This window comes from Antechinus flavipes, chromosome 5 (genome assembly GCF_016432865.1).
Source record: "Antechinus flavipes isolate AdamAnt ecotype Samford, QLD, Australia chromosome 5, AdamAnt_v2, whole genome shotgun sequence".
NCBI lineage: Eukaryota > Metazoa > Chordata > Mammalia > Dasyuromorphia > Dasyuridae > Antechinus > Antechinus flavipes.
This window is the reverse complement of record NC_067402.1, coordinates 187,624,489-187,649,199: the sequence shown is the minus strand read 5'-3', so window position 1 is coordinate 187,649,199 and position 24,711 is coordinate 187,624,489. Positions and strand designations below refer to the sequence as shown.

Here is a 24,711-nt window from a genome sequence, read left to right as displayed (position 1 = left end):
TTTAGAACTATGCCCAAGGGACTGTAAAACTGTGTATGCCCTTTTACCCAGCAATATCTAGATCTGTATCCCAAAGATATAAAAGGGAAAAGGACATATTTACAAAATATTTATAGCTCTTTTTATGGTGGCAAAGAATTGAAAATTAAGGGAATGCCCATCAATTGAGGAATGGCTGAACAACTTATGGGATATGACTATGATGGAATACTATTATGCTAAAAAAAAACCCTGGACTTACATAAACTAATACAAAATGAAGTAGAACCAAGAGACCATTTTTCACAGTAATAGCACTGTACAACTCCAGAGAAAAAAGTAATGGAATTGGAATGCATATTGAAGCATACTATTATTTTACTTTTTCTTGTTGTCAGTTTTCTTTTATAACATAATTAGTATGGAAATGTTTTACATGACTGCATATGTATAATCTTTATTCCTTGATACAGAACTATCTTTTCTGGGCATGGGGAATTGGATGCTATGTCTTCTAGGAATTATATTCTTAACAGACAAGAAATCAGTGCTCTTCATGATTTTCATTTCTTTTATCAAGATTTTATTTAAAATTTTTGATTTAGAATTAGAAATAATGATTTATAGTTGTTTCTTTGCTTTACCTTTCTTGCTTAGGTATTTCCTTATAAAAAGAAGTCTGATAAGAGTGTAGGCAGAAGAGAATTTGGAAAGTCAAAATTGTAAAAAAAAGTAGTTAGAAACTGTTTTACATGTAATTGGGAAAAAATATTACTTTTTTTTAAATGCATGAAGCTAAAGAAAAAAAGAAAATGAAACTTAACTATATAAAGGAACTACCAAAGGAAAAAACTCTTGAGTCAGACATATTTACCTGTGAATAATATCTACATATAATACAAATTATTCTGAAAAACACTTTGCCAAACGTCTTCCCCTTTTTTCCTCAACAAAATTTAGAAAAAATAGGCCCTTGACATTAGTGATGAAATTTCTGGAACTTGAGTGTGTTGTGATACAATGTGGAACAATTTCTAAATGAATTACTAAGATAGACTGGAGGAGTACAAGGAAAAAGAACATAGATCTGATTAGTGGATATTGGGTAGACATATACATTGTACAAAAAGTACTTCATCTGAATCCAATTCTTCCTGTGCAACAAGAGAACTGTTCGGTTCTGCCCACATATATTGTATCTAGGATATACTGGGACATATTTAACATGCATAAGACTGCTTGCCATCTAAGAAAGGGAGGGGAAAAGTCAGAACAGAAGTGAGTGCAAGGGATAATGTTGTAAAAAATTACTCAAGCATGGGTTCTGTCAATAAAAAGTTAGAATTATAGGAAAAAAAAAAAAAGAGTACTTCAAGGTGGATTATTAAAAGAAATAAACAATCCCTGCAAAATTAACTAGTCACAGAAGCTACAGATACTAGGTTTGATGTAAATATTTGACTGCATAGTTCTGATCCATAATCGTTTCTATATACACAGGTGGGGAAAGATAGACATGGATGTGAATATAATTAAGGGCCATAGAAAATGCTCATGACATGCAGCTAGATGGCACAGTGGATACAGCACCAGCCCTGAAATCAGGAGGACCTGAGTCCAAATCTAACCTCAGACATTTAATACTTCCTAGCTATGTGACCCTGGGCAAGTCACTTAACGCCAATTGCCTCATGGGGGAAAAATGCTCACGAGTAAATATTTATGGTTGTCCTTTTTTGTAGTACCAAAAAACTGTAAAGAAAGTAGGTAGCCATCAATTGTGATACATGGAATACTACACTCTTAAGAAATGACAAATATGAGGGATTCACAAAAAAATTCAGAGATTTGTATAGACTGAGGCAGATTTATGTGAGACCTATACAATAAGTAAAATGAAAATAAGATTGAAAATCCAACCGCAATCAGATCAATTGCAACAACCAACCTTGGGTCCTGAGAGCAGATGGTGAAACATATTTCCTGCTTCTGGCTAAAGATGAAGGCTAAGATCAGAATGTCACATATATCATCAGAATTTACAGGATGGTTTTGCTTTATTGTTTTTCTTCATCACAAGGTGTAAACTCATGAATGATATTGATGTCAAGAATAAAAGGCAATAATGCAATATTAAAAATACTTGCATATGGTAGTGGGATGAGTGACATCTCAAATCAATGGCATGATGATTGAGCTTCGTCTTAACTTTTACACAGCAATGGAATATTCATCCCTCCCAATTAATCATGAAAACTGAATTTTAGGTACTGCTCTTTCAGGAAGGAATATGGGAAAAAGAAGTGATGGTGCAATAATCACATTAAAAAAAATCAAAATCATACATTTAATTTAACAAACATTTCAAAATATATATCAGGTAACCACACTAGTAACTGGTTATTAAATCATAGGATATCATAGAGGTGTGCCTCAAACAATTGCTTCTTTCTCCTTACAGATGACAGTCACCTCCTATTTCCTTCATCTGAGTAATTCAGCTATCTTACCCCTGCTATCCCTTTCCCTTGTCTCTGCCCCTGAGCATTTCAATTTTATCAATTCTTATTCCTTTTTCTTCCCATATTCTATCTTTCCACTGGAAATTAAGGACCCTGATGCCATTATCAATAAACTTTCATTTATTCTAAATCTCATCTTGTGCTCATGAAAACATGTTTCTACCTTATGACACTATATTAAAGCCATTCTCCAACTGATAAATGGTCAAAGGATATAAACAGACAATTTTCAGAGAAAGAAATTAAAACCATTTCTAGTTACATGGGAAAATGCTCTAAATCACAATTAGAGAAACACAAATTAAGACAACTCTGTAGTACTACTACACACCGGCAGATTGGCTAAGATGACAGGAAAAGACAGCAACGAATGTTGAAGGGGATATGGGAAAACTGGGACACTGATATATTGTTGGTGGAACTGTGAACAGATCCAGCCATTCTAAAGAGCAATTTGGAACTATGCCCAAAGGGCTATCAAGCTGTGCATACCCTTTGACCCAGCAGTGTCTCTACTGGGCCTTAAAGGAGGGAAAGGGACCCACAAAAATGTTTGTGGCAGCCCTTTTTGTAGTGGCAAGAAACTGGAAACTGAGTGAATGCCCGTCAGTTGGAGAATGGCTGAATAAATTATGGTATATGAATGTTATGGAATATTATTGTTTTATAAGAAACGATTAGCAGGTTGTTTTCAGAGAAGCGTGGAGAGACTTACATGAACTGATACTAAGTGAAGAGAATAGAACCAAGAGAACATTGTGCGCAGCAAAAAGATTATGTGATGATCAAATCTGATAGACAGGGATGGCTCTTTTCAACAGTGAGGTGATTCAGGACAATTACAATAGACTTGTATTGAAACTGTGGGGACTGAATGTGGATCACAACATAGTATTTTCATCTTTTTTTTGTTGTTGCTTTTTCCCTCTTACATCCCCCCTCTTTTAATCTGATTTTTCTTGTGCAGCATGATAATTGTGGAGGTATGTAAAGAAGAATTACATATTTAACATATATTGGATTACCTGCTATCTAGGAAGGAGATGGGGGAAAGGAGGGAGAAAAATTGAGAACATAAGATTTTGCAAGAATGAATGTTGAAAACTATCTTTGCATGTATTTTTAAGAGAAAAAGCTATAATAATAATAAAAAAAAAAAGATTAATGACCATCTTCTCTAATACTTGGTTGCTCTTCTTTCAAGTCATTATGTATAATTTTACTCTTAAGATAAAAGAGCAAGAATAAGCCTACATCAGTTCCACTTTTTACACCCCCAGAAAGAACCTAAAAATCCTTGTGATTGTTTTTGTTAGAGATCTTCATTCCTGTTAAACGAGCCTATTCCAAAGGAGGGGTAAAAAGCAAAACTGTCAATAAAACAAGCTTCTAAACAAGGAGATTTAACAAGAGATAAATTGATTCCCAAATAAGTATTATAATCAATGGAAAGAAGAAGTACAGTACAAATGGAAAGAGCACTGGCTCTGGTATTAATGGTCCTATGTCTAAATCTCAATTCTAATACTTACTACCTCTGTGATCATAGCCACGTCACTTAACTTTTCTTGATCTCAGCTTCCACATCTGTAAAATGAGGGGACTGTATTATATGGCTTTTGAAATCCCTAGTAATGCCAGATCAATAATCTTATTAATTTCTTCTAAGCATATATGCTTTATCATATATATGATTTTATTCAGCAACTCAGTTGTATCTGTAGGAACACACACACACACACACTTTGTCTTTACTTTAAAAAAAAAAAAAAGGCCATGTTATTTCTTGTTTTTTATTACTTTGCATTCTTAAGGTTCTTCCTGTCCCTATTATTGGCAAAAAACTATAAAGTCATTAATAAACCAACTGTCTAAAAATTTTATCTTCATATCCTGGGCAGGTAAGAATTATCTCTTCAAAGATGAGATCTCAGGTTCAATTATCAAATTAAAATTTATATTTGGCTTCTAACTCTATGACTTCTGGGGTAAATACATGTATATACATTTTTGAAGTGGATATGTGTATAGGAAAGCAGTTCTGATCAGAATGTCCTAGCCTACTAAGAGAAATCCTATTTGTAATATTCAGAAAGTCCAAAGATCTCTAGGTTAGTTTTCTTTAAGGATATATAGCCTAACTATTAGTATAGAATACTGGAGGATATTGACAACCATCAAGGATACAGTCAGACACTGAAGTCTCTTGAAGTAAACTACTTCATGGAGTTTATGTGAACCCTTATAAATATCTATGCTCCTCATTTTGCCATGAAACCTAGAGCCAACTTACCACACCCTGAGAAACCCACTTTATGTATATACACATTGACAATGGGTATCTTTCATTTTGCTTGTGAGGCCACTACTCCCAATAAAAGAACTTTTGCTGCTAAAGAGTAAAGACCATCAAACCCTGCAAAGTTCAATTTAGTACCCCTTCTCTGGCCTTTATGCATCTATATTAGGCCATGCCCATGCCTGGAATATACCTCATAAGAGTTCTCAGGCAGAGTATTTGTCATTAAGACATACCTCCCATCCTCCATCCCTAGTACAACTCTTATGCCTTAATACAATTGGGCTACCCCATTGTGTATGCTGTAGTTTTTCCAATAGAATATCAGCTCCTGGAAGACGAGACTATTTTGATTTTGAAACCTGAGGCCTACTATAATGGCTTGCACATGGAAGGATTTAATTTGTTGACTTAAACATACACCTGAAAGGCACAGTTACAAATAAGAATTTTACTATAAATATCTATTACTCAGCCCACCTCTCATAACATGTCTAAAATTCTTAATAAACAACAATTTTATCCATTTTACTGAGAAAGAAACAAAGAAGGGTATTATCTGCCTTAGTTTGTGAAGCAAATTTGTGATAGTTTGGTGGTAAACAGCAGTCTGGTTTTAGGGAAGTAGTTCTTGACCTGAGATATGTGAATTTCTTCTTTTGGCTGGGGGGAGTGGGAAAGGGGGGAGGGAGGGAGGTGGGGAAGGCAGGGAGAGAGGCAATTGGGGTTAAGTAACTTGCCCAAGGTCATACAGCAAGGAACTGTTAAATATCTGAGGCTAGTTTTGAACTCAGATCCTCAATGACTTCAGGTTCAGTGCTCTAACAGAATTTTGATAAAATTTTCTTTGTAATCCTATGGGTTTTATTTTATGTAATTAAAAACACGATTCTGACAAGGGATCCATAAGATTCACCAGATTGACAAAGATCCATAACACAAAAAAAGGACAAGAATCTGTTTTAGGACTTTTCTTAGGTATTGCACAGGAAGCGATAGAATGAAAATTTGTGTAATTTCATATTTGTAATGGGGTTTGTATTTTTTGCCTTTTCAATGGGAGTGGCTAGGAGGAGAATGAGAATTTGAAATTGAAAATAAAATAAAACTAAATTAAAAAGAAAAGACCTTGCACATGGTATAAAGGTGAATTAAATGGATGAACAGATTGTCTCCATTGGCTCTCCTGAGAATTCACAGAATTCGCTTGGGAAAAAAATCCCCTCAAGCCAGAAGGGGAGAAAAAAACTGGGGGTGGGGGAATCTGAAAAAGCTCATTGTTTAGAGGAAAGTAGGCAGGCCAGATGGCAGCAAGAAGCCTCAGCCTGAGGAAGGGATGAGATCTGGAGCCAGAGCTGAGTCATTCTTGCTGGACAAGAATTGTTCTGTCCCCCTACCGGGTCCTAATGTAACATTGAAAAAAGTAGTGAAGCTGATCTGGTCCCCTTTTACAAGTTAATTTGCTGTTTCTGTAAACAAGGAAATTCAGGGTAATTATGTTTCCTATACCACAAAATCCAAACAATCCCACTTCTTTAAAATGAAGGGATCTCTAAAGAAACAAGGCATTGTGGCTAAATTATCTTTTCAAATAATCATTAGAGATTCTTAAGGGCAGACCTACCTCTCCATCCAAGTGATCCAATAAGACACTCATACTGGACATCATTATAGTTGGGACTTGTTCTGCTAACTCTGTCAGAAAACTTGCATAGCCCTTGGCTCCTGAAGTGTCACGACTTAATTCCTGAGGGCACTTTTGTCCAATTTCTCTATGTGAACAAGAAAATAGTCAGGTTTTAATAAAACGGAGCTAATGGAAAAGGGTCTGAGAGAACTGATAAAGGAAATTCAGAAAATCACAAATTTTTCTATTTCCCATTTCAAATGTCTCTTGTGTAAAGATATGAGAATCAAGGATCACAATACTGAAGAGTCTCACCTTACAATTTCTCCCACTATGCTTTTCATTCCATACTCAGTTGACCAAACGCTCACAGCTGCCACTAACACAGATACTAGGTGTTCAAAGTGCTGCAACATCTGGATGATTTTCAAAGTAGCACCTGTTAAAATACTTGAGATCAGCAATTAGGGAGGGATAGCTAATATTATAGCTAAAATATATATAGAGCTTTACAGTTTGCAAAGCACTTTAAAGATATCTCATTTTCTTCTCATAATCCTAGAAGGGAGGGTACTTTCAGTTTTCTCATTCTAGAAATGAGGAAATGGAGGCAAACAAAAGTCAAATGCCTTGCCCTGGGTCACAAAGTTAAGTGTTCAGATTTGAACCCAATTTTCCTCATTTGAAGCCCAGTGCTCTATCCACCAAGCCCCCTAGTTGCCTGACTATTGAAGCAGTTAGGAAAAAAAGGGATTGATTACTCACTAAGCATGTGATTGTAGCGTGTCAAAGCTACCCCAAGGAGATGGGTGATTGCTTCCCTAGTTGGGCGGTTCTTCTGGTGGCTAATGCTGGGATTCTCAAGAAGTCGGTAGCAGCAACCTGTTAGCAGACTAGGAGAATGGAAGATATTATAACTGATGAGAAATAAGGCAATGAAATGGGAGAAAATAATAGCTGCTTGTCAGAATAATTCCCAGAACATGTCTCATTCACTCCATTGTCACCGCTAAAAGCAACAGTCTGACGTTCTTGGTCTTCTTCCCTTTACAGCTTTTTTTTCTCCAACTCTCCTCTCTACTGTGCTTCTCTTATGAGCTATTACAATTGGGAGTTGTTTTAATCGATGTTTTGACATTAATAATATAATGGGAAGAACTTGTTTAATGAACAAATCTACATACTTACATAAAGCTCATGATGGTTCTGGTTACTAATAAGTCTCTATTCAGAGAGGTCTATTGCTCTTAACTTTGAGAAATATTTGAAACATTATCTACTCTTCTTTCTGAGGATTATACTTCCTTGTCTTTCTGCTGGGAAAACTGAATCAGAGTGAGAGAAAGCTAGAAACAGAATCTCTATTGTTCCCCAGTCCCTATAGTTGTTAGCACCATTACTAAAGATTTAAAATCTCCTCTTGCTGCATTAGTTCCTGCCCTCCATTCTAATTACTTACCTGACAAATTCTTCTTCAACCACTGAGTGGTTCCATAGGCGGTAAATATCTAGCTGCAGAAGCTGTGTTAACATCTGGAGAACTGGCTGCCTTGCTTCTTCCCAATCAAAGCCTTGAGCTTTGGTCCTACTTTTCTTACCCTGAAAGGAACATAGAATAAACTATTTCAAAGAAAACTGAGGAACTCTGAACTGACAGTTTAAGCATCTAAACTAAAGGCTATCAAGAAAGCTACAACAGAAAAATCATACTAGAAGAAACATTAAAAGTTTCAATATAAAATACAGTTGCTACTTTAATCAAAGAAGTCTGTACTAGAATGCCCTTGGTACCTCCCAATAATCCCACCAGAATCCCAACCAGAAATGAATGAAATAAGAAAGAATGCTCTGAACTCAAGTTTTCTTCTTCTCCCACCACCTCCCTTCCTTCCTGTCCTCCCCTTAACCTCCTACCTGTCTCCCTAGTCAAGAGCGCCAGGAATTCCAAATTACCTTTCCTCCATGGTCCTGACCCATTAAGCTTGTCTTGCTAGTTGTAGTCTCAAAAGATTCCATGAGACGGATCAGGATATAACAATTCATTTTGAGGGCATTGAGGTGGGCATTTCGATCTGACACACTCAAAGCTGTGTCATCTAGGACAGCTGGGAGATCCTGGGAATGACGAGACACCACTGCAAAGGGCAGGATCCGGGAGTTAACCATGCTTACCTTTACCATACACCAGATTCACTCTAACCTCCTATGACTACCCCTTCAGCCATCAGATTACCAAAGATCTGTGCTCATCTCTTGGTGGCTATAACAAAAGCTAAGCCTTCTGGGACCCTTGACCTCAATAGCTTAGGCTTGTCCTGTTACCTCTGCCCTATTCTAGCTACCAGGATCTTTCAGTGGCAGCCAGGAACTCTCCCCTTAGGGGAAGACAGGAGCAAGAGGTGGCACTTCCTGTTGGTCTGCCCTTACAGCAAACAAACACAGCTCTGTATTGCCCACCAAGATTACAGACCTGGATGTAAGGTCAGGGTCCTAGAGCTCAACCAGACCAGCCAAGTAACAATAGCCTTGGTATCATCACATGGCTTCTATTGTACAGGAAGAGGGCTGCCCCCAATTTCTACCACCCCCAATCTTGTAAGTACCTTTCATTAGGAATTCCAAGGTGTCTTCCTTGAGATCAGAATCTATATTTCTAAAGTGACTACAAGAGAAAGAAAGGATGTAAGACAGGAATTTGAAGAGCACATTCTTTTTTAAAAATAAAGCTTTTCCGAATTTCACCTATTTTTGATGAAAAAGCCAGAACTTAACAAAAAATTTGATCTACAAGTACAGAACTCAAGAAAAATCTAAAAAGGTAAAGATTAATCTTGAGAACTATATTTCGGCTATAAAGATGTATAAAGAATACAGATATACTTTGTTCTAGAAACTAGATGTGGAAAGGACATTGTACCAGAAAAAGGGGAAACTGGGGGTACTACATTTCATGAAGAGGCAAAGAAAACCTATTATATCTGAGAGAAAGAATGGAGAGGGATGAATATAGTGAGTATTTTACTGAGTTCAGAATTGGCTTTAAGAGAAAAATTTTAGACATTTTAAAAATAAAGCTTTTCATTTTCAAAATATAGCCTTACGTTTCAGATTTTCTCCACCCCCACCCCACCCCCCAGCAAGATGGCAAGTGATTGTTAAATATGTTAAAATATATGTTAAATCCAATATGCATACACATATTTATACAATTCTCTTGCTGCACAAGAGAAATCAGATCAAAAAAGCAAAGTAGATGAGTAAGAAAACAAAATGCAAGGGAACAACAAAAAGAGTGAATGTTATGTTGTGATTCACATTCAGTTCCTACAAGTCTTCTCTCTGGGTGTAGATAGCTCTCTTCATCAAAAGATCACTGGAACTGGCATCAATCATCTTATTGTTGGAAAGAGTCATGTTCATCAGAATTGGTTGTTGTACAATACTATGTGATGATAATTCTGATGGACGTAGCCCACTTCAACAATGAGAGGAACCAAATCAGTTCCAATGGAGCAGTAATGAACTGAACCAGCTACACCCAGGGAAAGAACTCTGGGAGATGACTACGAACCACTACATAGAATTCCCAATCCCTCTTATTTTTGTCCACCTGCATTTTTGATTTCCTTCACAGGCTAATTGTACACTACTTTAAAATCCGACTCTTTTTATACACCAAAATAACTGTTTGGACATGTATACATATATTGTATTTAACTTATACTTTAACATATTTAACATATATTGGTCAATTTGGGGAAAGTGGGGGGGGAAGGAGGGAAAAAGTTGGACAAAAGGATTTGCAACTGTCAATGCTGAAAAAATACCTATATTTGTAAATAAAAAGCTATTAAAAAAAGAATTAGTCGTTTTATAATATTGATGTCATATACAATGATCTTCTGGTTCTGCTCATTTCACTTAGCATCAGTTCGTATAAATCTCTTCAGGTCTCTGTAAAATCCTCCTCTTGATCACTGCTTATAGAACAATAATATTCCATAAGATGAAGAGCACATTCCAACAGAGATCAAGAACAGACTAACAGAATTGGTTAAAATGCAGGGAAGCAATGTTTGAAATGGTAAATGACACAAAACAATAGAAACAGGCTAACAGGCTTATTATAAGAATAAATGACCATCAGCAGAGTTCCAAGTAAAGTACCCAATACTATAGAGTAGTGGCCTATAATTAGAAGTTCAGGATTAACATTCAATGTAGAAATATTTTGAAAACAAACACAGATAGTCATCATTTCTTTTTAAGATATTATTAACTGAGTCACTTACTGTAATATGCTATAGAGAGTGTCAAAATGCTCCAACACAGCTAGAGGTCCCCGAGTTCGAAAGGCAACCTGGAACACTGATAAGAAGTCAGAAATCAATGAACTGTCTTAAGAAATGAATTCCATCTACAGATTAGAGGACAAAGAATCAAGTTCCTTTTTTTTTTTTGGGGGGGGGGTATAGACACAGGAGTTAGGGGCTTGGCTGGCATAAATTAGGTGTGATTACATTTGACACTGATCCTATATACTAAAGTCCTCCACTGGATGGTTCAAGAGAACAGATAAAGATTTCATTCACAGCTGGAGAAATCTTTTGCTCATCAGTCAAAAGAATATGAGAATGAGAAGTTTATTATCTTCATGAGAATTAAAAGTTGAAGATGACACTTAGATTGTTGGCCTGAGGGACTGGGAAGATGGCTATGTTCTCAAGTCCCACTTCTCTTCCTGAAAGTGACAGTTTAATGATGCCTTCAAGACACCAAGAGTGTTCTATGAGGATAATCACTAAACAATTTTAGAAATATCTACTTTATTCTCTGGATTATTGAATGACCTGATACATAGAAGATAGATACATAGAAGAGAGAAAGAGGATTTAAAAAAAAAAAGGAAAAAAGAACGAGATAGGTATCTTTCTACACACCATTCTCTCAGATTTGATGAGGCTTAAAGTCAGAGATAAAGGAGGTCAGGCCAGAATACTCTCTTGAGTCTTATGTTCTGCTACCTCATTGAGCTGCCAGCACTAAGTAGTAACATATTCATGTTGTCCAATGGTAGTATAAAACTCTTGCTGTTATTTGATAATCACTTTTGGGCATATAACTCCCAAATCAACATCATTAAGCCTGGCATTTCTCAAGAATTTCCATTTGATTCTTCCAACTGTCTATTATCTCAAATATTTACTTTAAACTAAAAACTGGACTCAGCATCTAGATATCCCACAAAACTGGTTTTCCTTTCCTGTTACCCCATTTCTGTAATTAGTGCCACAAGCCTACTAATATTTTATAAAAGGAACCTTGAGATCATCTTCTAAGAATCATTCCCTCTTCTTTATCCCTGTATCTGTCATCATATTCTATAAGTTTTTCCTTCTAAAAAATCAGCCTTTTGCTTTCTATTTCCAGTACCATTCAAGCTCAGGCCCTTATTATGTTCAGATTATATTTTGTAATTGTCTTCTAATTGGACTCCTTACCTACACAGGATATGAACAAAACTCAGAAGGGACACCAGAGATCTAGTCTGACCCAGACCTCAACAGAAAACTAGAAGGGATTGAAGATCTGCAGTTTTAAATTTTAAAAGTATTAAAAACAGAGAGAAAGAACATCTCAATAACCTTGAGATTACTCTCAAAAGAAATTCTCCGTTTTATTGAACTCATTGAGTTCTAGAGGGCAAAATGTCTTTTTAAGAGTAGCAAAACTGAAGAATGGGAAAAAGGGGTGAAAAATAAAGCTGATATCTTACCTCTAAGCTGAGAAGGGAGCTGTTTGACAGACAGAACTTCTTGTACCACATACTGGTTAATTCCTCCACTTTTCAGCAGCTCCTCTGGAGACAGTGGTAGATGAAACTCACACAACTGAGGGGGCATCTTTCTACAGGTTCACTAGGCTAGAAAACAAAGAGAATTACTAAGGACTGCTTAGCTCTGTGCCAATATAATATTGTACAAAAAGCAATGAACTCAGAAAACCTTTATTTTATTTTGACAGTAGTGGTGGCAGTGGCAGCAGCTGGAGCAGTAGTAGCACCACTATATCTGTGAACAAGTTATACTTTCCTCAAATACAAAATACTTGCCCTGCCTACCTTGCAATGTTGGGAGAAATAATATATTAAAAGTCATCTGATGCACATGACAAATATGGAAATGTTTAGAAAAATTGCATGTTTAACTTATACCAGATTGCTTGCTGTATTGAGTAAGAAAGATAAAAATGATTTGCAAACTATAAGGAGCCCTAAGATTCTCTCCATTATAACAGTGATGAGTCTTACTTCTTGGATAGAGTTTTAAGAGATGACCCAGTACAACCCCCCTCATTTTACAAATGAGAAAACAAGGCTCTCCCTTCTCCTCTGCTTCCAGGCTTCCTTCAGGTCCCAGTTAAAATCCCGCCTTCTGCAAGAAGTCCTTTCACACCTCTCTTAATTCTAGTGCTTCCAGCTCATCTATCCTGTGGGATAAAGTCAAATGCACGAAGCCTCTCCCATTAGACTCTACATTCCTTGAGGCCAGTGTCTGCCTGTTTCTCCCTCTTCTTTATACCCCTAGTATTAAGTATATAGTAGGCATTTAAATGCTTTCTGAATTGATAACCGAACTTTCTAAGTCTTAACAATCTTGTGAGAACTAGGCTGAGCCGCCAGTGTTACTTCCCATTTTATAGGCAGGGGTGCTGGGCGTCTGGCAAACCCATTAAATCCCGACAAACAACCCCGGGCTTCTGAGGCTAACAATCTCATTGCCTTTTCACTTTCCTCTTAATCCCAATAGGGCGGACAGTGGAAGCATTAATTTCTAATCATTTTAGGTTTGAGGAAGACCCAGAGACGAACTCAAGCATGTGCTGCAGGGGACAGAATTCGGCCCTGCACGTCCAAGTTGCACAGTTTTAGGCCGCAAAGAGGAAAATCTTTCAAATTCAGGGCTCTCCCGCAGCAAAATGGGCGCTTCACGTCACTCAAGCGGCCTGAGAGCTGCCCTCCGGGACCCTCTCCATACCTCTCGGGCTCCCTCGTTCCTCAGGTTCCACGTTCTTTAACCCAGCACGCAGGACTCCTAGAACGTCTCCCACCCAACTATCCCCCACCCCCCACCCCGCTACCCTCTGCAGTAGCCGACAGTTACAGAGCGTTCCGCTCTTAATTTACTCACCCCTCCTAGTACAAATTAAGAGCCGCAAAGAAAATTCGAGCGCCGGAGGAACGCTCGAAAAGATAGCCAATCAGTGCTGCGCTTCTAGGGCACCGACCAATCACCGCGCAGCGAGGGGGGGGAAGGACCGCCTTTTTACTTTGAGGCGCGCGGACGAAGCCTCAAAACAAACCTTTTTAAATCTCAACGGTTATGACTCAAGCCTATCGCGGAGTTCCGACCAATGGGAAAAGAGTAGCGGGTCTGTCACGTGAGTCCTCGGAAGTGAGAAAATCGGGGAGCTTGTTCAAAGTTAGATTGTTCTTTAAGTATCTTCCTATTTACTAGTCGTGGAGAGGATACTCTGATCATGTCCCGGGTGGAGCTCCAAGGCTAGGGTGCGGTTGAAGATGTACCTGCGGCTAATCACCCAGCCACTGGAAACAGCGGCAGATCGCAAACCTGAATTCAGACTTGGCTCAGTTCTAGGCAATAAACCGTGCATCCGATTGCGTGTGAAGCTTCAGAGAAGCAGCCATGCGTAATCTCCTCCTGACTGAGTCTTAGGCCTTCCAAGGCCAGCTTCCCCGCTAACGTGTTCCTTATAGCTGCGAGACACCTAAGGGGAACCGAAGGCTAGCCCGAATGCCTTTGGGTTTTCCCTATTTTCTGGTATAAGGCTCAGGAAAATCTTCAGCAGCTCGAGCTGTGAAAGGCAAAAATCAGTGTCCCAAAAACCAGCGTACTGCCTTCACATTCAAACCCTAAAGCAGACAGTCTATTTCCGGGGGCGAGTTGTCCCTCCTGGAGGCGGGGCCCGGTGCTTGTGGAGGAGAAGGAATGGGGCGGGGCGGGGGGCGCGAGTGAGCCTGGAATAGAGGAGTCTGGGAACGACAGAAATGAGCTTCCGCTTGCCTCTTTATGTGTAAGGTGAACTGAAGCGGCCGGCTGCCCTTTCGCAGAGGCCTCTGGGACGTTGTCCTCGCTTTCCCAGAATTCTGGGCAGCACCTGATTGCCGCGTCTGGCTAATGGCGTGGTCCCTGCCCCGGTGGGCGGGTGGGACGCTATGGCGCTGCGCAGCCGGGGCCGCCCGGAGCTTCTCCTTAGGTAAGTATCCCGGTAAAAGGGGAGTCCAGACATAAGAAGACTCCTCCGTAGGGCGCTTGCCGATTGCTCTTAACGTTCCTTCTCCAGGCATCCCTAAAACAGCCCCCGTGAAGACAGCCCTCCCGCCCCTTAAGGTAGTGGATCGATGGAATGAGAAGAGGAGCCTGTTTGGGGTGTATGACAACATCGGAATCCTGGGTAAGAATAAACACTGGGTCGGGCTGGGAGGTGGAGGAGCTCCGGGAGAAGTTTAATTCGTTTATTTTATTTATCTTAATTCTCGGGGGAGAGAGGAACCAAGGTGTACGTTCAGGGGGTTATTTGCCTTTAATAACGCGTGAGAATGAATTGCTATTCCCGGGGCCTTACGAAGCAGTTTTGAGCTGTAAGAGACAAAATAAAGGAAAATTTTAAATACAAAGGGTATTTTTAATAGTCGCCTTCACCTTGATCTCGGTCTGATGTGCCTGGAATTAAGAATGGGTTCTCCATTTGCCCCACAGGAAATTTTGAACGGCACCCCAAGGACCTGATTAAAGGGCCCAGATGGCTCCGGGGCTGGAAAGGGAATGAATTGCAGCGGTGTATCCAGAAGAAGAAAATAGTGGGAGATCGCATGTTTGTTCAGGACTTACACAACCTAAATAAGCGGATCAAATACCTCTACAAACAGTTCAATAGAAAGGGGAAGCACCGATAGAGAACTCTAGCTAGTGATGATAGGAACCCTCATCCCTCATCTGTCACCCGTCAGGGACACTTTTTGGGTAGAGAAACTTCTCAGTGTGGAGAAAGGCCTTTGTAATGTATTTATAATAAAATTGATCGACTAGCCATTTGCTTTTTCTTTGCTATTCCTTTTCGTGCCTATCTCACCTCTAAACTCTTCTGTAACCTTGTAAGCTCTGTCCTTGACTCATCATTTTGCCCCCTGCTGATTGAAGGATTACATATAATAGATTTTTAGAATTGTAAGGAAATGTAGTTACCTAGTCCTCTCTCACCTTGTACAAACACCCAACTCAGCATCTCTGGCATGTTAGCCCTTTGCTCTCTCATGTTAGCTCTATCACCTTTATATCACTAGTTCTTCAGAAGTAGTCTTTGTATCCATGGTGCCTTGGGCATAGTAGGCATTTGGAAAATACTGAGTTGAGTAGACTTGAAAGTTGTTTCAGAGTAGAACTCAATGTTAAAGTAAGACTTTTTCTCGTGAACAACTCTTAATTGTTAAGTGTTAAGAACACTTAACTTGTTTTCAAGTTAGTAAAAAGAGCTTGCTACTACCATTCAATGTGGTCTTTTTATGTTTCAAAAGTACTGTTTTGTAGCTCCTTTCTTATCCTATTTAGAATTTATTCCTAGAGATCCTTCCATGTTGCCATCTTGTAATAGTGGAATGGGAGTTAAATTCATGTTCCATGAGGCAGTCTAGTCACACTTGGCTCCTTCTCTGGGTGGAGGAAAGCAACAGGAATTGTGTCAATATTTGTGTGAATCTTCAGCTAGCCTAATTCTAATGGGTATATTCAAGGTTGTGTTTGGAAAGGGCACTAGCTCCCTTTGTCTACTTTTAGTCGGCATAAAAGAGTCCCAGCTGGCCATAAAACAGTTTGGATTAGGTCCTTGCTGCATTGTTTTATTTTTATATCAAATTATAATTAAGAAAATTCCTGATATTAGCTTTCTCTTCTACCACCGATAACAATTTAGAATAGAATCAACACTATAACAAGAATTTATTGTTTACTTGTATAAGGTGCTATGTGCCAGAGAAGTTTAAGACTATGGTCTCATGCCTTATTTTGGGTGATTAACTATGTATTCAAGAAAAAAAAAATCCAATACAAGGTATTGCATAGTAATTATCAAATGACTTTTATAGACAGGAATAAAGAAGAGTTAACAGTAGGGAAGGTTTTTGTGGATGAGATAGAATATGAACTGGATCTTTGAGGAGATGAAAAAAGTGAAGTGAGCAAAAGGATGGAGACAAAGAATGGCAAACTTGTTTTTCTTTCACTTGTATAATTCATAATAATTTTCTGTTGCATGTTATAACCTGAAAGATATGTTGGCTGAGTGAAGAACTAGCCAACAGTCTTAATCTGGAAGACTTACTTGTTCTAATTCATTGACAAACTGGCTATGTGAACCTGGACTAGTCACCTACTGGCTCAGTGCTTCTGGCAACTCTATAACTCATATTGCAAAACCATGAGATTTGCATTAATAGAGTAAGTTTCCTTCTAGGAGTTCTTTATCCCAGTGAAATCTGGATTCCCAGCCAAAGAAACCAAACCACAGAATTCTTTCAGTTGGAAAGACTTCAGAGGCCATTGAGTCTAACCTGTACCTGAACAAGAATGCCCTTTACAGAGTGAGAGATTTTAAAAAGATTATTTCATTTTGTCATCTTGATAACCCTGAGCAGACAAAATAGTTATTTTTGCCCTCTTAACACATGAGGAACTAAGTCTTTGGATCTAGTGAGGAGCTCCAAAGTGTCAGAGTGGTGAAGTTGAAACTAAAACCCAGGTTTTTGGATTCCCAGGGAGTTCATTATGCCATTATTCCTATCCCCATTACTAGATCACACTGACAAGCTAGCTTTCATATAGTGCTTTAAGTTTTATAAAGTGCTTTACATGTTATCTTATTTGATCCATACCCCAACACTATGACATCAGTACTGTTATATGCTCATTTTACAAGTAAAGAAACTGACACTCTTAAGTATATTTGAGAGGAGGGTTTCAAGGCAGGTATATCTGAGGGAGATTTGAACCCAAGTCTTTTAACTTTGCTTTCCTTTCAGGTTGCAAATTACTTGTATTATTGCATATTACTCCATTAATTTGACTCTTAAAACTTTCATATTTTTCAAGTAGAGTTTCTAAAATTGGTAGTTTGTGTTCTATTTGGTTAATATTTGATTTCTCTAAATATTCAAATCACATACAAAGGACCTATGAAGGAAGACACTATTTCTAGAGCTGATAATTAGAAATATGTGCAAAATGGTTTTACATATGTAACTATATTTACATTTTTGTCAAATCATGGCTTTCTCTAGTGTGATTTGGGCAGAGAAGAAGGGAGACAGTTTGAAATTTAAAATCTAACAAAAATTTTTTTAAAGATAGTATTTATTTGTAAAAGGCTTTATAAACGTAAAAGTTTTACATAAATGCTAGTTATTATTACGAGGGGAGAACTCATAGCTGTGAGATAGACATTAGAATATTTTATTATGAGGATAGTTAGATGTTGCAGTGAACAGAGCACTGGCCCTGAAGTCAGGAGGACCTTAGTTCAAATTTGGCCTCAAACACTTAACACTTCTTCTCCCCTTCCCCCAAGAAAAATGTTTACCATGATAGGACTTTTTTATGGTTATTAAATTCCTCATAATGATGAATGAGAATGGAATGAGATATAGTAGTCGAAATACTAAAAAATCAGTAATTGGACAAACCTGAGTTCTAGTCCTAGTTATGTTTCTAATTAGAAGAGGGGCTTTAGACAAATCACTTTGTGTATCAGTTTTCCTCATTTTAAAAATGAAGTTTTTTTTTTTTTTTAATCCAAGGTCCTCCATTACCAACCTGATTTCAAATTATTTATGATTCCCAAGTAAGACTAGATTAAAAAAAACAAAAACAAAAAACCAAACCAATTCCTTTCCCTGCTAATTATCCCTCATTGCTCTTCATATCAACTCAACCCTTGCAGAGTCTGTAAATTGCTCTGCATGTCCCTTCTCTGTTAGCCTCTGGACTCATCATTCATTTTCTCACACTCCTGCCTTTTTAAATTCTATGAAACTTCACTTTTTTTTTTTAATAACTTTTTATTGACAGAACCCATGTCAAGGTAATTTTTTACAGCATTATCCCTTGCACTCACTTCTATTCTGATTCCCCCCCTCCCCCCCTCCCCCTCAGATGGCAAGCAGTCCTTTACATGTTAAATAGGTTATGGTATATCCTAGATACAATATATGTGTGCAGAACCAAACAGTTTTCTTGTTGCACAGAGAGAATTGGATTCAGAAGGTATAAATAATCCAGGAAGAAGAATAAAAATGCAAGCAGTTTATATTCATTTCCCAGTTTCTTTCTTTGGGTGTAACTGCTTCTGTCCATCCTTGATCAATTGAAACTGAATTACCTCTCTTTATCAAAGAGATCCACTTCCATCAGAATACATCCTCAAACACTATCGTTGTTGAGGTATATAATGATCTCCTGGTTCTGCTCATTTCACTTAGCATCAGTTCATGTAAGTCTCGCCAGTCCTCTCTGTATTCATCCTGCTGGTCATTTCTTACAGAACAATAATATTCCACAACGTTCATATACCACAATTTACTCAACCATTCTCCAATTGATGGACATCCATTCATTTTCCAGTTTCTAGCCACTACAAACAGGGCTGCCACAAACATTTTGGCACATACAGGTCCCTTTCCCTTCTTTAGTATCTCTTTGGGGTATAAGCCCAGTAGAAATACTGCTGGATCAAAGGGTATGCACAGTTTGATAACTTTTTGAGCATAGATCCAAATTGCTCTCCAGAATGGCTGGATGTGTTCACAATTCCACCAACAATGTATCAGTGTCCCTGTTTTCCCACATGCCCTCCAACATTCCACATTATCTTTCCCTATCATTCTAGCCAATCTGACAGATGTGTAGGGGTATCTCAGAGTTGTCTTAATTTGCATTTCTCTGATTAATAATGATTTGGAGCATATTTTCATATGTCTATAAATAGAAACTTCACTTAACTAAAAAAACAAAAAGCAACTATCCTTTGCAGGCCTGATTTAATTTTTAAAAAGCTGGAACTTTAATACTAAAAAGAACATTTTTGTGGAGCAGAGCATGAGGAATATGTGAAATAACCTCCTTTTTATTGTTTTTTAAAAGATAAAATAAATTTCACTTATATGTTCAAAACTATTCTGCTTTTATGTGCTCCTGAACATGTGTACATTATAAATTTTGTTTCAGTGGGCTTTTTTTTTTCATAACAGTATTACTAAATCTCCCTTTTCTAGACTATCCCCGTCCCATGAAAAGCCAAGAGAAAGGAGAAAAAACCTCTTGTAAAAAGTAAGAACAAACATAATAATCCATAGTTTCAGGGTCCAAAAAGGTATGTCTGTCTGTACTTTAAGGTTATTATTCCTTTAGGAATAGGTAATATGCTTCATCATAGGTTTTCTGGAGACACTGCATTAGTATTGAACTGATCAAAAATCCTAAGTCTTTCAAAATTGTTTTTACAATATTTGTATAAGTTGTTCTCCCAATTGTGCTCTCTTTACTCTGAAACACTTTATACTATCCATGATCCTCTTCAATCATCTCTTGTTATCTGTTAAGGTACAATAATATTTTCTTATGTTCATATACAACAGTTTGTTCAGCTCTTCCTCAATTAATGAATACTCTTTAGATTCTAGATTTTTTTTTTCTTCTCCTTTTAGTCCTTTTCAGGATCAGGAAGTTTGTTTTGCTTTTAATGATTTTCCCCCTTCTCCAGTTTATTCCTTTTTTTTTTTTTTAATTAAAGCTTTTTACTTTCATAGATGAATAATTTTTCAATATTGACCCATACATAGCCTTGTGTTCCAAATTTTCCTCTCCTTCTCAATCTCCCCTAGATAGCAAGTAATCCAATGTTATACATGTTAAAATATATGTTAAATCCAATATATGTAAACATTTATACAGTTATCTTGTTGCATAAGAAAAATCAGATCAAAAAGGGAAAAAAAAAATGAGTAAGAAAACAAAAAACAAGCAAACAAGAAAAAGAGAATATTATGTTGTGATCCATACTCAGTTCCCACAGTCCTCTCTCTGATGTAGATGGCTCTGTTCATCACAAGATCTTTGAAACTGGCCTCAATCATCTCATTGTTGGAAAGAGTCATGTTCATTAGAATTGATCCTTGTATAATATTGTTGCCATGTATGATGATCTCCTGATTCTGCTCATTTCACTTAGCATTAGTTCATGTAGGTTTCTCCAGGCCTCTCTGAAATCATCTTGATCCTTTCTTATAGTCCATACCATTCATCTACCATAATTTATTCAGCCATTCTCCAACCAATGGGCATCCACTCAGTTTCCAGTTTCTTGCCACTATGAAAAGGGCATGCTACAAACATTTTTGCTCATGTGGGTCCCTTTCCCTTCTTTATGAATTCTTTGTGTTATAAATCTAGTAAAATATAGCTGGATCAAAGGGTATGCACAATTTGATTGCCCTTTGGGCAAATTGCTCTCCAGAATGGTTGGATCCATTCACAGTTCCACCAACAATGTATAATGTATCAGTGTCCCAGTTTTGGCACATCCCCTCCAACATTCGTCATTGTCTTGTCTCCTCATTTTAGCCAGTCTGAGAAGTGTGTAATGGTATCTCAGAGTTGTCTTAGTTTACATTTCTCTGATTAAGAGTGATTTAGAGCACCTTTTCATATGATTAGAAATGATTTTAATTTATCTGAAAATTGTTCATATTCTTTGACCATTTATCAATTGGAGAATAGCTTGAATTCTTATAAATCTGAGTCAATTCTCTACATATTTCAAAAATGAGGCCTTTATTAGAACCCTTAAATGTAAAAATGGTTTCCCAGTTTATTTAATCTTGTCTGCATTAATTTTGTTTGTGCAAAAACTTTTTAACTTGTTATAATCAAAATTATCTATTTTGTTATCAATAATGGTCTTCAGTTCTTTGGTCACTAATTCCTTCCTTCTCCACAGATCTGAGAGATAAACTTTCCTATGTTCTTCTAATTTGCTTATAATACCACTTATAATCACTTATAATTAAATAATGAACCCAATTCAACCTTATCTTTGGTATATGGTGTTAGGTGTGGGTTGATGCCTAGTTCCTGTCAGACTAGTTTCCAATTTTCCCAACAGTTTTTCTGAAATAGTAAATTTTTATCCCCAAAGCTGGGGTCTTTGAGTTTGTCAAACACTAGATGGCTATAATTATTGACTATTTTGTCCTATAATCCTAACCTATTCCACTGATTAACTATTTCTTAGCCAATACCAAATGGTTTTAATGACTGCTGCTTTATAATATAGTTTTAATTTTATTAATTAATTCAATAGTTTTTTTACTTTCAATTTTATTGATCTCTCCTTTTATTTTCAGAATTTCAAGTTTAGTGTTTGACTGGGGGTTTTTAATTTGTTCCTTTTCCTAGCATTTTTAGTTGCAAACCCAATTCATTGACCTTCTCTTTCTCTATTTTATACAAATAGGCCTCTAGAGATATGAAATTTCCCCTTATTACTGCTTTGGCTGCATCCCATACATTTTGGTATGATGTCTCATTATTATCGTTTTCTTGGGTGAAGTTATTAATTGTGTCTATGATTTGCTGTTTCACCCAATCATTCTTTAGTATGAGATTATTTAATTTCCAATTATTTTTTGGTCTACTTCCCCCTGGTTTTTTGTTGAATGTAATTTTCATTGCATCGTGGTCTGAAAAGGATGCATTTACTATTTCTGCCTTACTGCATTTGAGTTTGAGGTTTTTATGTCCTAATATATGGTCAATTTTTGTGTAGGTTCCATGAACTGCTGAAAAGAAAGTGTATTCCTTTCTGTCTCCATTACATTTTCTCCAGAGATCTATCATATCTAACTTTTCTAATATTCTATTTACCTCTTTGACTTCTTTCTTATTTATTTTGTGGTTTGATTTATCTAATTCTGAGAGTGCAAGGTTAAGATCTCCCACTATTATAGTTTTACTGTCTATTTCTTTTTGCAGCTCTCTTAATTTCTCAGTTTTATTCCCTACTTGGCTCATGGTTTAGTTTGAGGTGTTCCTCTCCCAAACTCTGTACAATCCTTCTTTATTTCAAATAAGAGTAAGATTCATCTCATGCATGAGGAGTGTCTTCATCCCTCCAGTTGTTATTGCCCTTCCCTCATATTTATCTTTGTACTGGTATTTATCTGACAGTGCTGTTGCCTGGGTGTACATTAGGTAGGTATCCTGAGTGACCCTGTTAGTTCTGCAGTGGTATTGACCACACAAGAGCTTGTGTCCTTATTTCTGCAAGCCTTCGGAGAAGCAAACTGCCAATTAACCAACAAATAAGTGTAACGGAGAGAACACCTTTTCTAGAGTCATGGTACCTGAGCTCAAATCCTGTCTGACATTACCTCTGTGAGTGCTGGCATGCCACTCTCTGGGCTTATTTCTCAGTAAAATATGGGAGTGGAAGAGGAAGTTCTTCCAGCTCTACATCTGTAGTTGGACATTTTGCCCACTAGGTGGTGCTACCCTCAAGACACCAGCCAAGTAATTTGTGCTCCTTCCCAATTGCCTATCAGATGTTGCCCTCCTTATAAATTCAAACTATCTCTCTGTCTCAGCAGCCTAAACTTTCATGGCTTTCTACCCACAGTGGTCACTGGCTCTGGATTTAACAGTGACCCAGCCTAGGAATCCAGTGATCTTCAATGTGGGGTATATGCAAAATAATCCATGGAATGGTGGGAAGAAAATATATTTATACACACATATAATCTAAAAAAGAAATTAAGCTTTTACTGAATTTAATTTATGGATTAGCCCTGTTCCTACTTGCTCCACATGTCAGATAGTTGTATTACATATGGAAGGTGAGTTATACAGAAAACAGTTCGTAAGTAATACTCTCTGCATACCTCTAGTAAAAAGGTTGGTGGTGAGTTCTCTTAGATTCTCTTACTCATTTCATTACTCAGCATACTATATATTGTAGTTTGTGTACTTGGCCAATGAGATTTACAAATCCCAACAATTACTAAGTGGAGAATTAACTTTAAAAAGATTCCTGTAAAAAGCCTCAGATTGATAATGTAAGTCCAAGTGCCCAAGAAAATGGCATAGCTAACACTTCTGTTTCTCCTTCTATTACATTATGATGTAAAAAGTTAAATGACAAGAAATAGAAGAAATCCAATATTATAAAGATATTTGAAATCTGGATTTACATTATTATAGTTAATAATATGGTGCAGCTAGATGGTGTAGTTGGTTAGAGGGCTGTTTCCTGGAATCGGGAAGATCTCAGTTCAGATTTGACCTCACACTAGCTGTGTGATCCTAGGCAAGTCACCTAATTCTGCCTCATCAGTAAAATGAGTTGGAAAAGGAAATGACAAACCATTCTAGTATCTCTGCCAAAGAAAATCCCAAATGGAGTCACAAAGAATTGGATATGACTGAAAAATGACTCAACAATAATTAATAATGACACTTGTCCCTAAATGTATTTGGACCTTGAGATTTTAATTGATGATAGTATGACACAATGTTAAAATAACATTTTTAAAGTTTTTCTTGCTGAAAAATGTATTGCATATAAAAACTCATCTGCTCACTGAAACTTGGTATTTTTCCAAAATGTTTTGGTATCTTCCATATGAATTTTCAAATTATAAAAAATAGAACACCTTTTAATTAGTTTGCAAGGACCACTGATTTGACATCAAGAAAGATGGAAATTTACTAGCCACATTTCAACAAAAACCCTTGCATAATTAGTAGATAGGATTGAAAATTTGAGTCATGATTTAGTGAGTACAGCCAAATGATGCATTTCTTCCATTTGGATCTAAGAATCTTTGCATGGTTTCTTTTTTCACCTATGACAATCTTTAAAAAGCAACTATTGAAACAAATTGAACTTAGAACTAGACATCACAGAATGTTAAATCAAAAAAATTTTAAAATTTTAAAATGAGCGTATTCAATCATATTTATCTCAACAAAATACTGTGATTTTTAGTGAACAAAAGTGAATCTATTTCAAAATAGTTTTTATTCCATTATTCAGCTTTAATCCCTATTTTTTGTTTTTTGATTTATAATGTACTTTCTGTACAAAGTCAGAGCTTAAAACTACACAACTTCTGGGACATGCTGTGTATTAATACAACACAATCGCTGCTACCAGACTGG

At 37.1% G+C, this 24,711-nt stretch overlaps 2 protein-coding genes and 1 non-coding gene across 5 annotated transcripts in view; 1 reads left to right on the top strand and 2 right to left on the bottom strand.

Annotated features, from left to right (window-relative positions):
- Positions 1–14,387, bottom strand: part of NCAPD2 (non-SMC condensin I complex subunit D2) — a 41,389-nt gene extending 27,002 nt beyond the window's left edge. For 2 of the 3 annotated variants that reach the window (XM_051963654.1, XM_051963656.1), the window contains exons 1-9: positions 13,618–14,387; positions 12,204–12,350; positions 10,720–10,795; positions 9,031–9,089; positions 8,381–8,562; positions 7,887–8,026; positions 7,193–7,320; positions 6,743–6,866; positions 6,425–6,572 (exon numbers count right to left, since the gene is read on the bottom strand). In XM_051963654.1, coding sequence (XP_051819614.1) covers positions 6,425–6,572; positions 6,743–6,866; positions 7,193–7,320; positions 7,887–8,026; positions 8,381–8,562; positions 9,031–9,089; positions 10,720–10,795; positions 12,204–12,330 — 984 coding nt within the window. In that variant the 5' untranslated portion in view covers positions 12,331–12,350; positions 13,618–14,387. The remainder of the gene's footprint in view (positions 1–6,424; positions 6,573–6,742; positions 6,867–7,192; positions 7,321–7,886; positions 8,027–8,380; positions 8,563–9,030; positions 9,090–10,719; positions 10,796–12,203; positions 12,351–13,617) is intronic. The other variant, XM_051963655.1, reaches the window with a different exon arrangement.
- Positions 8,647–8,971, bottom strand: LOC127539524 (small nucleolar RNA U85). Its single transcript, XR_007947957.1, has one exon. It is a non-coding gene; the product is annotated as a small nucleolar RNA U85 (small nucleolar RNA).
- A 103-nt stretch (positions 14,388–14,490) lies between the features above and the next one.
- Positions 14,491–15,538, top strand: MRPL51 (mitochondrial ribosomal protein L51). Its single transcript, XM_051963657.1, has 3 exons — positions 14,491–14,704; positions 14,792–14,902; positions 15,208–15,538. The coding sequence occupies exons 1-3, from the start codon at positions 14,626–14,628 to the stop codon at positions 15,402–15,404; spliced, it is 387 nt and encodes a 128-aa protein (XP_051819617.1). The 5' UTR covers positions 14,491–14,625; the 3' UTR covers positions 15,405–15,538.
- The last annotated feature ends 9,173 nt before the right edge of the window (positions 15,539–24,711 follow it).

Excerpts from the sequence above, each read along its gene's own strand:
- MRPL51 (XM_051963657.1), top strand. The coding sequence starts at position 14,626 with ATGGCGTGGTCCCTGCCCCGGTGGGCGGGTGGGACGCTATGGCGCTGC. Across the intron at positions 14,705-14,791 it reads CGCCCGGAGCTTCTCCTTAG|GCATCCCTAAAACAGCCCCC; the intron begins GTAAGTATCCCG and ends TTCCTTCTCCAG. Across the intron at positions 14,903-15,207 it reads TGACAACATCGGAATCCTGG|GAAATTTTGAACGGCACCCC; the intron begins GTAAGAATAAAC and ends TTTGCCCCACAG.